The 13,726-nt window shown below is 47.7% G+C and overlaps 1 protein-coding gene across 3 annotated transcripts in view; it reads right to left on the reverse strand.

Moving 5' to 3' along the window:
* Window positions 1-244: 244 nt before the first annotated feature.
* LOC132397001 (uncharacterized) overlaps window positions 245-13,726 on the reverse strand; it is a 50,217-nt gene continuing 36,735 nt past the window's right edge. The window contains exons 2-6 of one of the 3 annotated variants that reach the window (XM_059975197.1): window positions 11,947-12,088; window positions 9,737-9,822; window positions 7,450-7,608; window positions 5,680-5,826; window positions 245-1,056 (exon numbers count right to left, since the gene is read on the reverse strand). In XM_059975197.1, the coding sequence (XP_059831180.1) occupies window positions 986-1,056; window positions 5,680-5,826; window positions 7,450-7,608; window positions 9,737-9,822; window positions 11,947-12,088 (605 nt within the window). In that variant the 3' untranslated portion in view covers window positions 245-985. Of the gene's footprint in view, window positions 1,057-3,979; window positions 5,600-5,679; window positions 5,827-7,449; window positions 7,609-9,736; window positions 9,823-11,946; window positions 12,089-13,726 lie in introns of those variants that run through there. The other 2 variants (XM_059975198.1, XM_059975196.1) reach the window with 2 other exon arrangements.

The raw sequence follows: 13,726 nt of genomic DNA on the forward strand, positions 1-13,726 counted from the left end.
CCGGTGTTTTCCCACAAGACGCGGCGAAACCGGATGTGACGTCATCGCATGCCGATATATTTTACATGCAATGAATATACTTTAAACACTTCTAATTCTAACTAGAAAATACTATTGAATGAATTACTAAGCGAAAATATTATAAACTAAATAACTGTCGTAAAGACAGCACAGCCTGTATTCAATGGGACAGGGAAACAAAAGAAAATTTGAAAGGAAGTACACCCACACAGTAAAGTCATACAAAAATAATCATTTAATGAGAAAATATTGCACAACATTTACAGATTTAAATAACTGCAGAGCTCCAGGCCTGCAGATGATCTACAGTCTGGTCTCCCCCCAGTGGCATTACAGAGCACGAACTGGCCCAACTTGCGTATGCCGACCAAGATGACCTTTGACTCCAGACTCATTACCTGTATTTGCCCCCTATCCCTCCACCCTCTGGCTGAAGTTACACTTTGGGCTTCTTTCAAATCTCTCCCCTCTCACCTTCAGCCTGTGCCCTCCAGTATTCCATTTCTTTCCTATTGGAAATGTCACATTCACCCGATCTCTGCCCATCAAGTTCCTGCCGAGTCTTACTCACCTCCCACCTTAAAATCTCCCCCTCATCTCAGAGTATCCAGGAGCTTGTGTCACACGGTGACCTCCTCCACACAGCAGAAACCCCATACAGACCACGTGATCGCTTTGTGTTCAGTCCACAGGAGCGACCCTCAGCACCCTTTTTGACTACGGGTGGGAGGATCGCACTGCGGAAGGGGGCGGCGAGGAGAGTGTGCCACACTGCTGGAGGGTTAGTAAGGAGGGAATGCAACTCGTTACAGTGGTAGTACCAAGATGGCTGCACCACGCAGAAGACGCAGGACCGAGGGAGGCCGCGCTGCTGAGTAGGGAGGGCTGGCGCAGGTCACAGGGACGGGATGAAGGTGGGCAGCAGCGAACAAGGACTGAGACGGCGTACGCTTTCTGTTGAGTCTCACGCCGGCTGAGTCCACCTTGGTACCCCCATCTCATCGCTGCTGGTCTGCGTGGGATGGTAGTTGAAGCCTGTGGAGAGGGAACGGGAATAGTTTTAGTATGCCGCCCACTCTCCCACTGATTATCAATATTTATTCTGAGAATACCAGCATTTGTCACACGTCCCCAACTGTCCCCTGAGAAGGTGTGGAGTGGGTGGCCTGCTCGACCCACTGCCGTCCTCCTGGTAAAGGCTGGGGAGGGTGGTCTCGAATTTGGACCCAGTGAGGCGGAGGATTGGTGAGATATTATACGATAGGGACAGTATGGGATCCGGAGGGTGATATTCCCCCCACCCCCTCCGGGAGGGGCTCTCAGAGTAGTGAGGAACCATGGTGCATTTTTAGACATTGCAGCCACTGTTCTTATTTATTTCTGTTTTTGTATTTGCACAGTTTGTTGTCTTTTGCACGCTGGTTGAACGCCCAAGTTGGTGCGATCTTGCAATAATTCTGTTATGGCTATTACTCTATTATGGATTCATTGAGTATGCCCGCAAGAAAATGAATCTCAATTTGATCTGATTGAAAGCGATGGAGCGAATGTGGAGAGGATGCTTCCTACAGTGAGGGAGTACAATACCCATGAACACAGCCTCAGAATAGAGGGACATCCATTTAGAATTGAGCTGAGGAGGAATCTTCAGCCAGAGAGTGGGGTAACTGTGGAATTTGTAGCCACAGGAAGTTTTGGAGACCAAGTTACTGGGCATAGATTGAAGATTGAAGCTATTTTCATGACATTTGCCTGCAGATAGAACTTCCTTTGCGAGGAAAATAATAAATATGTCCAAAATCTGATCTACTCTGAATTGGTTGGAGGTTGTTTCTGTACAAGACCTAGGTGAAGGGTACTTGACATCAGGCAGCAATGGGGCCAAATGGGTCAGGTCTGTGGAAGGGGGGGGAATGGGCAGACTGGCCTCCACCTTCGGCATGGGGTAGAGAGAGAACTGTTCGCAACTTTGATGCAGATAGAGTGAAGAAGTTGAGGCTGAGGAGTCTCGTTACCCATGCAATTGGCCCGGTGGGAGGTTGGATTGCTCTGGGTGCTGAGCTGATTGGGAGAAATTGAGAGCGGCTTTGGGCTGAGCAGTGAAATCTGCACCCGGAATGAGTCTCTGGGTGGTATGTTCTTGGCCCAGAGCCTTTTGCTGCAGCAGTGCCCAGGTCCTCGTGCGAGGAATGATATGCTGTTTGGACAATTTAGACCAGGGATGGCCAACCTGTGGTGCATGCGGCAAAAGTAGCGCCCTGGATAATGAGAAGCGGCGCTTGCACCACAGTGATGATAATAAAAAAGTAAGCCTACTCATGCAAAAAGTATTAACCAAAAACCGATTTGTAGAAAAAAAATCTAAAACAGAAATTGCAGTAGCTTAGAGCTAGAAATGGGTTTTACTGAGAATAAATCTAAAACTTAGCAATTATTTTTAGCGATTTTATTATTTTGTGCACATCTTTTGGCGAATGTTATCTCCTTTCACATTAATCTGTTTTCAATTTTAAAAAATGTTCAATGAGTCAAACTAGGAAGGAAAGACACGAAATGCTGGCAGAACTCAGCAGGCCAGACAGCATCTATGGGAGGAGGTAATAGAACGTTTCAGGCCGAAACCCTTCATCAGGTTTGCCGATGACATGATCTTGATGGGTCTCATCAGCAAGAACGACGAGTCAGCAGACAGAGACGAGCTGCAGCGGCTAACGGACTGGTGCAGAGCCAACAACCTGTCTCTGAATGTGAACAAAAGAGAAGAGATGGTTGTTGACTTCTGGAGGGCACGAAGCAACCACTCCCCACTAAATATTGATTGCTCCTCGATAGAGATCGTTAACAGGTCTCCTGAACAGGCCCGAAATGTTGTCATTACCTCCTCTCATAGATGCTGTCTGGCCTACTGAGTTCTGCCAGCGTTTCGTGTTTTTTTATTTATTTCCAGCATCTGCAGATTCACTCGTGTTGCCTAGGAAAGAAAGACTTTTGTTCTGCAGTCGATCCATAACTGTTCGATACACATTTGATGCTTGTATGATCCTGATTTGCCAGGCATCTGCACCATTGGTGCACCGCAGGTTTTTTCCAGTCAGTTTACAATTGACACTCGTTCGCAACAGACTTGTGCTTTGTTCGTCCTTTGTGAACATTTGTAGTTTTGTACTCTTTTGAAAATTAAGCCTTGATTTTACATTCAGTTACCCATCACAGTGCAAAAGAAAATGAGCAAAAGAAAAGCAGAAAGGGATAGTAAGTCTGAATTCAATGAACAGTGGGAAAATTAGTTCTTATTTATAGCAGGTCCGTCAGGAAAACTGTTGTGCATTGTTTGTGAAAAGACTTTCTCACATAATAGAAGACATGATTTTAATAGACACTACAAAACACAACATTGGACTGAATTAGGAGGAAAACTGAAGCTGGTGCTTGGGACTGAGTTACGGAAAGAATATGTGATTAAGGAAAAGGGAGAAATCAAAAGAAGGCAAAATATATTTGTTAAAAGTCTCAATAAGGTAAGTAATGTTTATCTTGTTTTATATTAAATCAATATCTCATGTAAAAATGCTAAATATGTCTATTTTAACATTTTTACAAGAATTGAATGGGGGTACAAGAGTTGTATGGCACATCTGAAGTCGTGTGTGAAAAAATTGGCGCATGGATTATAAAAGGTTGGCCACCCCTGATCTAGATGGAGACGGTATTGGGATTGGAGGTGAGAGCAGATTTCACTCGCTCTCTCGCAGGGTTCATTCCTCTCTCCATGGTACCGAGGCCATGGGACTGCTGCCAAACTCTGTGCCCGTTAATACGATGGACTGATACCAGACATCCCACCCTGCAAAAACTCATTTCAGGGAGGTAGCACCACCACCCCCGACCCCTGCAACCCATATTCCCCCCACCCCGGTCGACCTCCAAGGGTGTGTGTCTACAGGACATTTGATTATGAAAGAACACAATTTATTTGATCACATATTTAAACTATATACACACACACACTTTATTGAGCAGTCTCAATGCTAATAGCTAAATGCTAATAACAACACTCATCATTTTTGACCTCTATTAGGCAGGAGTACACTTTTGTGTCGTCTGGGGTGAAGTACGTTTTATATTTTCTTTTTTTGGAACTCTGCCATGGCGCTACAGGACACTAAATTGAACTGATGGACAATGAAAGAGAGAGAGTGGTTGACTGTAAAGCCCGCCCACAGAGAAAACTGATGGGTTTACTTAGCACAGAGACCAATTGGTTCTCTCTCAATCTCACTCAAAAAAAATTGATTTCCAGGATATTGTATATAATTTGTGGGCGTCAGGGAGCCGCTATCAATATGTGGGAGACTCCTGGAATTCCCGGGAGAGGTGGGATTTCTGTGATACCCAGGCTTTGGGCCTACTCCAGGGTTTGGAGCTCAGGACTCATTTTGGGTTGAAATGTTGTTGTTTGCTTATAAAGTCAAGTTGTCACTTTTTATTGTCACTTTGACTGTAACTGCTGGTACAGTACACTGTAAAAACGAGACAATGTTTTTCAGGACCATGGTGTTACATAAACAGTACAAAAACTAGACTGAACTACATAAAAATCAACACAGAAAAAAACTACACTGGACTACAGACCTACCCAGGACTGCATAAAGTGCACAAAACAGTGCAGGCATTACAATAAATAATAAACAAGACAATAGGACAGTAAGTTGGTGTCAGTCCAGACTCTGGATATTGAGGCTGATGACTTGGGGGAAGAAACTGTTACACAGTCTGGTCATGAGAGCCCGAATGCTTCGGTGCCTTTTCCCAAACAGCAGGAGGGAGGAGAGTTTGTGTGAGGGGTGCGTGGGGTCCTTCATAATGCTGTTTGCTTTGCGGATGCAGCGTGTAGTGTAAATGTCCGTGATGGTGGGAAGATAGACCCAATGATCTCAGCTGACCACACTATCCACTGCAGGGTCTTGCGATCCGAGATGGTGCAATTTCCGAACCAGGCAGTGATGCAGCTGCTCAGGATGCTCTCAATACAACCCCTGTAGAATGTGATGAGGATGGGGGGGGGGGGGTGGGAGATGGACTTTCTCAGACTTCGCAGAAAGTAGAGACGCTGCTGGGCTTTCTTTGCTATGGAGCTGGTGTTGAGGAACCAGGTGAGATTCTCCGCCAGGAAACACCAAGAAATTTGACATGATTACCAAGTTCACCAAGAAATTTGGTGCTCTTAACGAGTTCTACCGAGGAGCCGTCAATGTTCAGCGGGGAGTAGTTGCTTTGTGCCCTCCTGAAGTCAACAACCATCTCTTTTGTTTTGTTCACATTCAGAAACAGGTTGTTGGCTCTGCACCAGTCCGTTAGCCGCTGCAGCTCGTCTCTGTATGCTGACTCATCGTTCTTGCTGATGAGACCCATCAAGATCGTGTCTTCAGCAAGCCTGATGATGTGGTTCGAGTACAGTCATGGGTTTACATGATTTATGTTCTCCCCCCACCATCCCGCTCAACCCCCGTGTTGTGTGTTAGTCTTTATTTTATTTATCTATAATTGGGTTCTTTTGGGTTTCTTGCTTTGTGACTGCCTGTAAGTAAACAAATCTCATTATATAATTAATACATTCTTTGATAATAAATGTACTTTGAATATAAAGTTGCCCCTCACCTTTGGATGTGGACTTCTTGCAGCATTTGTAGATGGCAAAGGACAGGAGAGAGAGGAAGATGATGACAACGAAGATGAGGATGACGTGCATCATCTCAACAGAAAATGCCCTTTTCTCCAAACATCCCTCCTCAGAATGGTTGCATCCTGTGAATGGAAGGTAGGCACAGGGGTAAATCATAAACACAAGAGATTCTGCAGAGGCTAGATGTCCAGAGCAACCGGCACAAAACACTGGAGGAACTCAGCACCTAAAGAATCAACGAGCAGTTGATGTTGTGGGCTCAGATCCTTCGTCAGGACTGGAAGGAGAGGGGGAAGAAGAGGTGGAAAAGGTAAAGGGCTGGAGTGGAAAGAATCTGACAGGAGAGGAGAGTGGACCATGGCAGAAAGGGAAGCAGGAGGGAGGTGATATGCAGGTGAGGAGAAGAGAAGAGGCAAGAGGTGAACTGGAGTGGGGAATGGAAGAGGGAGTGGGGAAATTGAGCAGAAGTTAATGAAATTGACGTTCGTGCCTTTTGGCTGGAGGCTACCCAGACAGAATATGAGGGGCTCCTCCAGCCCGAGGGAGACCTCACTGTAGCAATAGAGGAGGCTGTGGACCAAGATGTCGGAATGGGAATGGGGATCGGAATTAAAATGGTTGGCATGCAAGGATAACACCTGCCAATTCTTTGGCGTTTTTATCTTTTTTTAAATGAGGCCAAGTTGCTAGCTCTACGCTCAACCCAGCATGGATGGAAAGCGTGCAAGGAGCCGGCTGGATTTGAACTCGGGACAAACTTGCCTTGAAGCCCGCTGCAGATGCCACTATCAATGATTTAGTTTAGTTCCTCGTGTTTGTCTCTGCTCCCTCTACCTAGTGTTTGGTTTATAATCTCAGGGATCAGAACACCTCTGGCAGGCCCACCCCTAACCTCCCCCTCCCCCCTTAGGAAGGGAGGCTGAGCCACTACTGTATTTCCAGTGAGGGTTCTCCTGCACCGCTGCCAGGGAGGGAACTCCGGGATTTGGGCCAGTGACAGTGACAGAAAGTGTGAGAAAGGGAATAAGGAATGAAGCAAGAGAGGCAGGAGGAAGAGATCAGGATAGACAAAAATAAGGAGAATGGGCCAAAATTAGAGAAAGAAATAGAAAGAAAAAGGCAGGAATGGAGTGAGAGACACAGAGAAACACTATTTATTTATTGAGATAGAGGGCTGGAAGGGCCTATTTTGCACTTAAAGCTGTGCTGCCCAGTAGACCCCAATTTAATCCGAGCTTAATCACTGGAGAATATACAGTGACCAACCAGTAAGTCCTTGGACTGTGGGAGGAAACTGGAGCACCCGGAGGAAACCCACGCGGTCACAGGAAGAACATACAATCTCCTTGTATGCTGCAGTGGGAATTCAACCCAGGTCACAGTTACATTAAAGTGTTGTGCTGAGCAGTACATCAACGTTCCGCTCCTCCCCCTCTCCCTCTTATTCTGTCACTTTCTCTCTCTTCCCTCTCTCTCCCCACTCTTCCCCAACTCGGTCACTCTACTCTCTCTCTCCCCCCATTTTCTCTCTCTAACTCCCCCCCACCCTTTATCTTCCTTTTCTCTTTCTCCCCCTCTCTACCACCCCCACCTCCCTAACTCAAATCTCTGAATTGAAAAGCCATGCCAAGTGATTGCGTGAGGCGCTGAGGAGCAAGCACCGTGGGGGGGGAGTGGGGGTTGGTGACCCCGTTGTGGGATGGGCGGCGAGAGAGGATAAGAAGTGTCCAGATTGGAATACTGACTGGAGGCGAGGGAGGGAGATGTGAGCGGCACGGAGCTGTGGGCATGTGGAATCCCCTCAGACGTCTCCACCACCGGCAGTTTCACGGCTGGGGTTTGGTCAGAGGTCGCAGTCACTGGCTGACGGTCCAGCAGGGTCCATGTCGGAGTTTCTGTACTGCCTGTACAGGGGGTTCATAAAACAGAGATAGAAATTAGGCCATTTGGCCCATCGAGTCTGTTCTACCATCTCCCCTTAACCCCCTTACCAATCAGGGACATATCAATCTCTGCTTTAAATGCACTTGACACCCATAGCCCACTCCCCCCCACCCCATGGCAATGAATTTCACTGATTCACAAGTTTAAAACAATTCCTCATCATTGTTCAGAGTACTGAAGACACGAAGGGAGATGACAATGTCGCCATCGGTTGCACTGGGATATGGACAGGATGGGCTGGGAATTGGCAGATGGAGTTGAAACTGGAAAAGGATGAAGTGATTCACTGTAGAAGGTCAAACCTGCAGTCTGGCCACTACTCAACAACTTACAAACTCACTTTCAAGGACTTCCTACCACTTGTGTTCTCAGTATCATTCTCATTTGCAGTTTGTCTTTTTTTAAAAAAAAGACATTACTTCCAAAATTACTTGTTTGGTCAGAGAAGTCCCTTTGGCCCATCCACTCCATGCTGAAACCATTAAACTGCCTACTCCCATGGACCTGTATCAGGACCCCAGCCCTCCATGTACCTCTTCAAACTTCTCTTAAATATTGAAATCGAGCTTGCATGCATCACTTCCACTGGCAGCTCGTTCCACACTCTCACCACCCTCTGAGTGAAATTTCTCCTCATGTTCTCCTTAAACATTTCACCTTACACCCTTAAACCTTGACCTCTATTTCTAGTCCCACTGACCTCAGTGGAAAAAGTCTGCTTGCAGTTACTCTATCTATACCCCTCATAATTTTGTATACCAAATCTCATCTCAGTCTTTTATGTTCCAAGGAATATGGTGGCTGGAGTAAGGGCCTTATGCTTTGGCTCTTGGGGGTTAAAGGGTAGAGGCCAGACAAAGGCCAGTACTCCAGGTTCGGGGGTTCAGCTGAGGCCTAACAACCCTGACTGGTAAAACAAAATTGTTAGCAGCAACAGGGAATCTTTTTACGTGATCCCGTGATCATGATTGCTCTTGGCAATTGTTTTAAAAAGAGAACCAGTTTGCCATTGATGTCTGGGCAGTGTCTTTACAAGAGGGGTGATCCCAGCCATTATCAATACTCTTCAGAGATTGTCTGTCTGATGTTAATGATCACATAACCAGGACTTGTGGTCTGTACCGGCTGCTCGTACCACCATCCACCACCTGCTCCCATGTCTTCATGTGACCCTGATCCGGGTGGGTGGGCTAAGCGGGTGCTACACCTTGCCAAGGGTGACCTGCAGGCTAGTGGAAAGAAGGAGCACCTTACACCTGCTTTGGTAGAGACATAACTCCACCCAAGCCATGGTCTCTTCTCACTGCTGCCAACAGGAAGAAGGTACAGGAGCCTCAGGATTCGCACCACCAGGTTCAGGAACAGTTACTACCCCTCAACCAACAGGCTCTTGAACCAGAGGGTATAACTTTACTTGCCCCATCATTGAACTGTTCCCACAACCTATAGACTCACTTTCAAGGACTCTTCATCTCTGGTTCTCAATATTTATTGCTTATTTATTTATTACTGTAATTTCTTTCTTTTTGCATTTGCAAAGTTTGTTGACTTTTGCACGCTGTTGATTGCCCAAGTTGGTACGGTCTTTTACTGATTCTTTTATGGTTAATGGATTTATTGAGTATGCCCACAAGAAAATGAATCTCAAGTTGTATATGATGACTTTGATACTAAACTTACTTTGAATTTTGGGGAGTACCTGACTAGATACATCAAGACCTGGAACAGAACAGCCTACAGTAGGTGATGGCTACAGCCCAGGAATGAACCCCTGAACACCACCTTCACCCATGGGCCCATATTGGGTTCCAAAGGCATTTCATCCCAGCTGACCTTCTTCTAAAGGGGCAGTTAAAGCTTGTTGAAGAGCCGAGAATCAGGCCCAAAGGGGCAGCGAGTCCACGCTGACCACCATCACATGGTGTGTGTGGAGAAACTCCGACAACGCCAGAGGTCGGAATTGAACCCTGGTCTCTACTCACTGCACCACAGTGATGGCCTGGGAATGTAAAATAAAGTTTAGCCCTGAGTAGCCGGCACTTGTGGGAGACTTCCCACACCACATCACTGTGGGACTGAAGCCCTCACCTCTGGATTGTGAATCAACATACTCCTTCATCAGCCGGGCCTTCTGCTGATTCACACAGAACTTCTGCCTCCTCTTCGTCGTGAACCTGTGATGAGAAACAGCAGATCAGCAGGTAGGACACTGTAGTCCAGAGCAATACAGTGACAGACCTGTCCCCATGGTACCGTACTCCAGTGGTATACAGTGACAGACCCATCCACACCGGTACCGTACCCCAGTGTTATACAGTGACAGACCCATCCACACCGGTACCGCACCCCAGTGTTATACAGTGACAGACCCATCCACACTGGTACCGTACCCCAGTGTTATACAGTGACAGACCCATCCACACCGGTACCGCACCCCAGTGTTATACAGTGACAGACCCATCCGCACCGGTACCACACCCCAGTGTTATACAGTGACAGACCCTTCCCCACCGGTACCGTACCCTGGTGTCATACAGTGACAGACCCATCCCCATGGTACTGTACCCCAGTGTTATACAGTGACAGACCCATCCCCACCGGTGCCGCACCCCAGTGTTTTACAGTGACCCGTCCCCACCAGGACTGTACCCCGGAGTTATACAGTGACAGACCCGTCCCCACCGGTACTGTACCCTGGTGTTATACAGTGACCCATCCCCACTGGTACCGTACCACGGTGTTATACAGTGACAGATCCATCCCCACCGGTACCGTACCACGGTGTTATACAGTGACAGATCCATCCCCACCGGTACCGTACCACGGTGTTATACAGTGACAGACCCATCCCCATGGTACTGTACCCTGGTGTTATACAGTGACCCATCCCCACCGGTACCGTACCCCAGTGTTATACAGTGACAGACCCATCTCCACCGGTACCGCACCCCAGTGTTGTACAGTGACCCGTCCCCACCAGGACTGTACCCCGGTGTTATACAGTGACAGACCCTTCCCCACTGGTACTGTACCCCAGTGTTATACAGTGACAGACCCATCCCCACCGGTACTGTACCCTGGTGTTATACAGTGACCCATCCCCACCGGTACCGTACCACGGTGTTATACAGTGACAGACCCTTCCCCACTGGTACTGTACCCCAGTGTTATACAGTGACAGACCCGTCCCCACCGGTACTGTACCCTGGTGTTATACAGTGACCCATCCCCACCGGTACCGTACCACGGTGTTATACAGTGACAGATCTATCCCCACCGGTACTGTACCCCAGTGTTATACAGTGACAGACCCATCCCCACTGGTACCGTACCCCAGTGTTATACAGTGACAGACCCATCCACACCGGTACCATACCCCCGTGTTATACAGTGAGAGACCCATCCCCATCCCCACCAGTACTGCACCCCGGTGTTATACAGTGACCCGTCCCCACCAGGACTGTACCCCGGTGTTATACAGTGACAGACCCGTCCCCACCGGTACCGCACCCCAGTGTTATACAGTGACAGACCCATCCTCACCGGTACTGTACCCCGGTGTTATACGGTGACAGACCTTCCCCACCGGTACCGTACCCCGGTGTTATACAGTGACAGACCCGTCCCCACCAGTACCATACCCCCATGTTATACAGTGACAGACCCGTCCCCACTGGTACTGTACCCTGGTGTTATACAGTGACAGACCCATCCCCACCGGTACTGTACCCCAGTGTTATACAGTGACAGACCCATCCCCACCGGTACCGTACCCCGGTGTTATACTGTGACAGACCCATCCCCACCGGTACTGTACCCCAGTGTTATACAGTGCCAGACCCATCCCCACCAGTACCGTACCCCAGTGTTATTCAGTGACAGACCCATCCCCACCGGTACCGCACCCCGGTGTTATACAGTGACAGACCCATCCCCACCAGTACCTTACCCCGGTGTTATACAGTGACAGACCCGTCCCCACTGGTTCTGTGCCCTGGTGTTGTACAGCCTTATATCCTGTATTTACACAAAGATAGCATATCGGTTAGTGTGACACTATTACATCTCGGGCTGTCCGAGTTCAGGTCCAGCGCCACCTTTAAGAAGTTTGTACATTCTCCCTGTGACTGTGAAGATTTCCTCTGGGAGCTCCAAAGTCCAAAAGCATACTGGTTAGTAGGTTATTTGGTCTTTGTTAATTGTCTCGTGGTTAGGCTAGTGTTAAGTAGGTGGGTTGCTGGGCAGTGGGGCCTGTTTTGTGCTGTATCTCTAAATAATGTGAGCTGCTCGTTACTTACTCCACGTATTCTGGTTGGCTTCCAATGCTTGGAATCGTCCGGTAACTGTGCAACCAGGGGTACATCTTTTCGGGGAAGGCATCTTTCAGGATCCTGTCACACTGCTGGACCCCCACCTGCCCTGACAGCCGATTACCTAGAACTGAAGATCAAACACCCACATTAGCAGTTAAATGGAATCTGGTCTCATGATCTCTTCAATCACAGGCTGAGTGTCAGCAGACTGAGCTTGGAAAATGTGTTACTTCCTGCAACACCTCTGCAACGTTTTCTTCAATATCTGCAAAGCCTGTAGAACTCTGCAACTCTTTTAAAAAAAAACATACATTTAATCGTAAATAGTACTGAAGGACAGCGGGACCAGGGGCCAGTTCCATAGTTCACTGACAGTGGGCAAGGTGTTGATGAAGCTGTATGGCATGTTCACCTCCAGTGGTAGGGGAGTTCAGTACAAAAACATAGAAACCCGACAGCACAATACAGACCCTTTGGCCCACAAAGCTGTGCCGAACATGTCCCTACCTGAGAACTACCTAGGCTTACTCATAGCCCTCTATTTTTCTAAGCTCCATGTAGCCATCCAGGAGTCTCTTAAAAGACCCTATCATTTACACCTCCACAGCCATCGCCAGCAGCCCATTCCACGCACTCACCACTCTCTGCGTAAAAAAACTTACCTCTGACATCTCTATACCTACTTTCAAGCACCTTAAAACTAAGCCCTCTCATGCCAGCCATGTCAGCCCTGGGAAAAACCCTCTGACTATCCACACGATCAATGCCTCTCATTATCTTGAACACCTCTATCAGATCACCTCTCATCCTCCGTCACTCCAAGGAGAAAAGGCTGAGTTCACTCAACCTATTCTCATAAGGCATGCTCCCCGATCCAGGCAACATCCTTGTAAATCTCCTCTGCACCCTTTCTATGGTTTCCTCGTCCTTCCTGTAGTGAGGCAACCAGAATTGAGCACAGTACTCCAAGTGGGGTGTGAGCAGGGTACAATGTAGCTGCAACATTACCTCTCGGCTCCTAAACTCAATCCATGAATGATGAAGGCCAATGCACTGTATGCCTTCTTAACCACAGAGTCAACCTGCGTAGCATATTTGAGTGTCCTATGGACTTGGACCCTAAGATCCCTCTAATCCTCCACACTGCCAAGAGTCTTACCATTAATACGATATTCTGCCATCATATTTGACCAACGAAAATTAACCACCTCACACTTATCTGGGTTAAACTCCATCTGCCACTTCTCAGCCCAGTTTTGCATCCTATCAATGTCCCATTGTAACCACTGACAGCACTCCACACTATCCACAATACATCCAACCTTTGTGTCATCAACAAATTTACTAACCCATCCCTCCACTTCCTCATCCAGGACATTTATAAAAATCATAAAGAGAAGGGGTCCCAAAACAGATCCCTGAGGCACACCGCTGGTCACCGGCCTCCATGCATAATATGACCCGTCTACAACCACTCTTTGCCTTCTGTGGGCAAGCCAGTTCTAGATCTACAATGTCCCCTTGGATCCCTTGCCTCCTTACTTTCTCAATAAGCCTTGCATGGGGTACCTTATCAAATGCTTTGCTAAAATCCATATACACTACAGTATAGAGTGAGGAAGTCATGTCAAGAATAAGGAAGGACCCACACCACCAGGTTCAGGATCATCCTTCACCCATCAGGCTCCTGAAGCAGTGTGAATAACTTCACTCACCTCAGCACTGACTAAGTTTACAATTCTCTGCAGCTTACTTCGATCCTGTG

This window comes from Hypanus sabinus, chromosome 7 (assembly GCF_030144855.1).
Source record: "Hypanus sabinus isolate sHypSab1 chromosome 7, sHypSab1.hap1, whole genome shotgun sequence".
In the NCBI taxonomy this organism is placed as follows: Eukaryota; Metazoa; Chordata; class Chondrichthyes; order Myliobatiformes; family Dasyatidae; genus Hypanus; species Hypanus sabinus.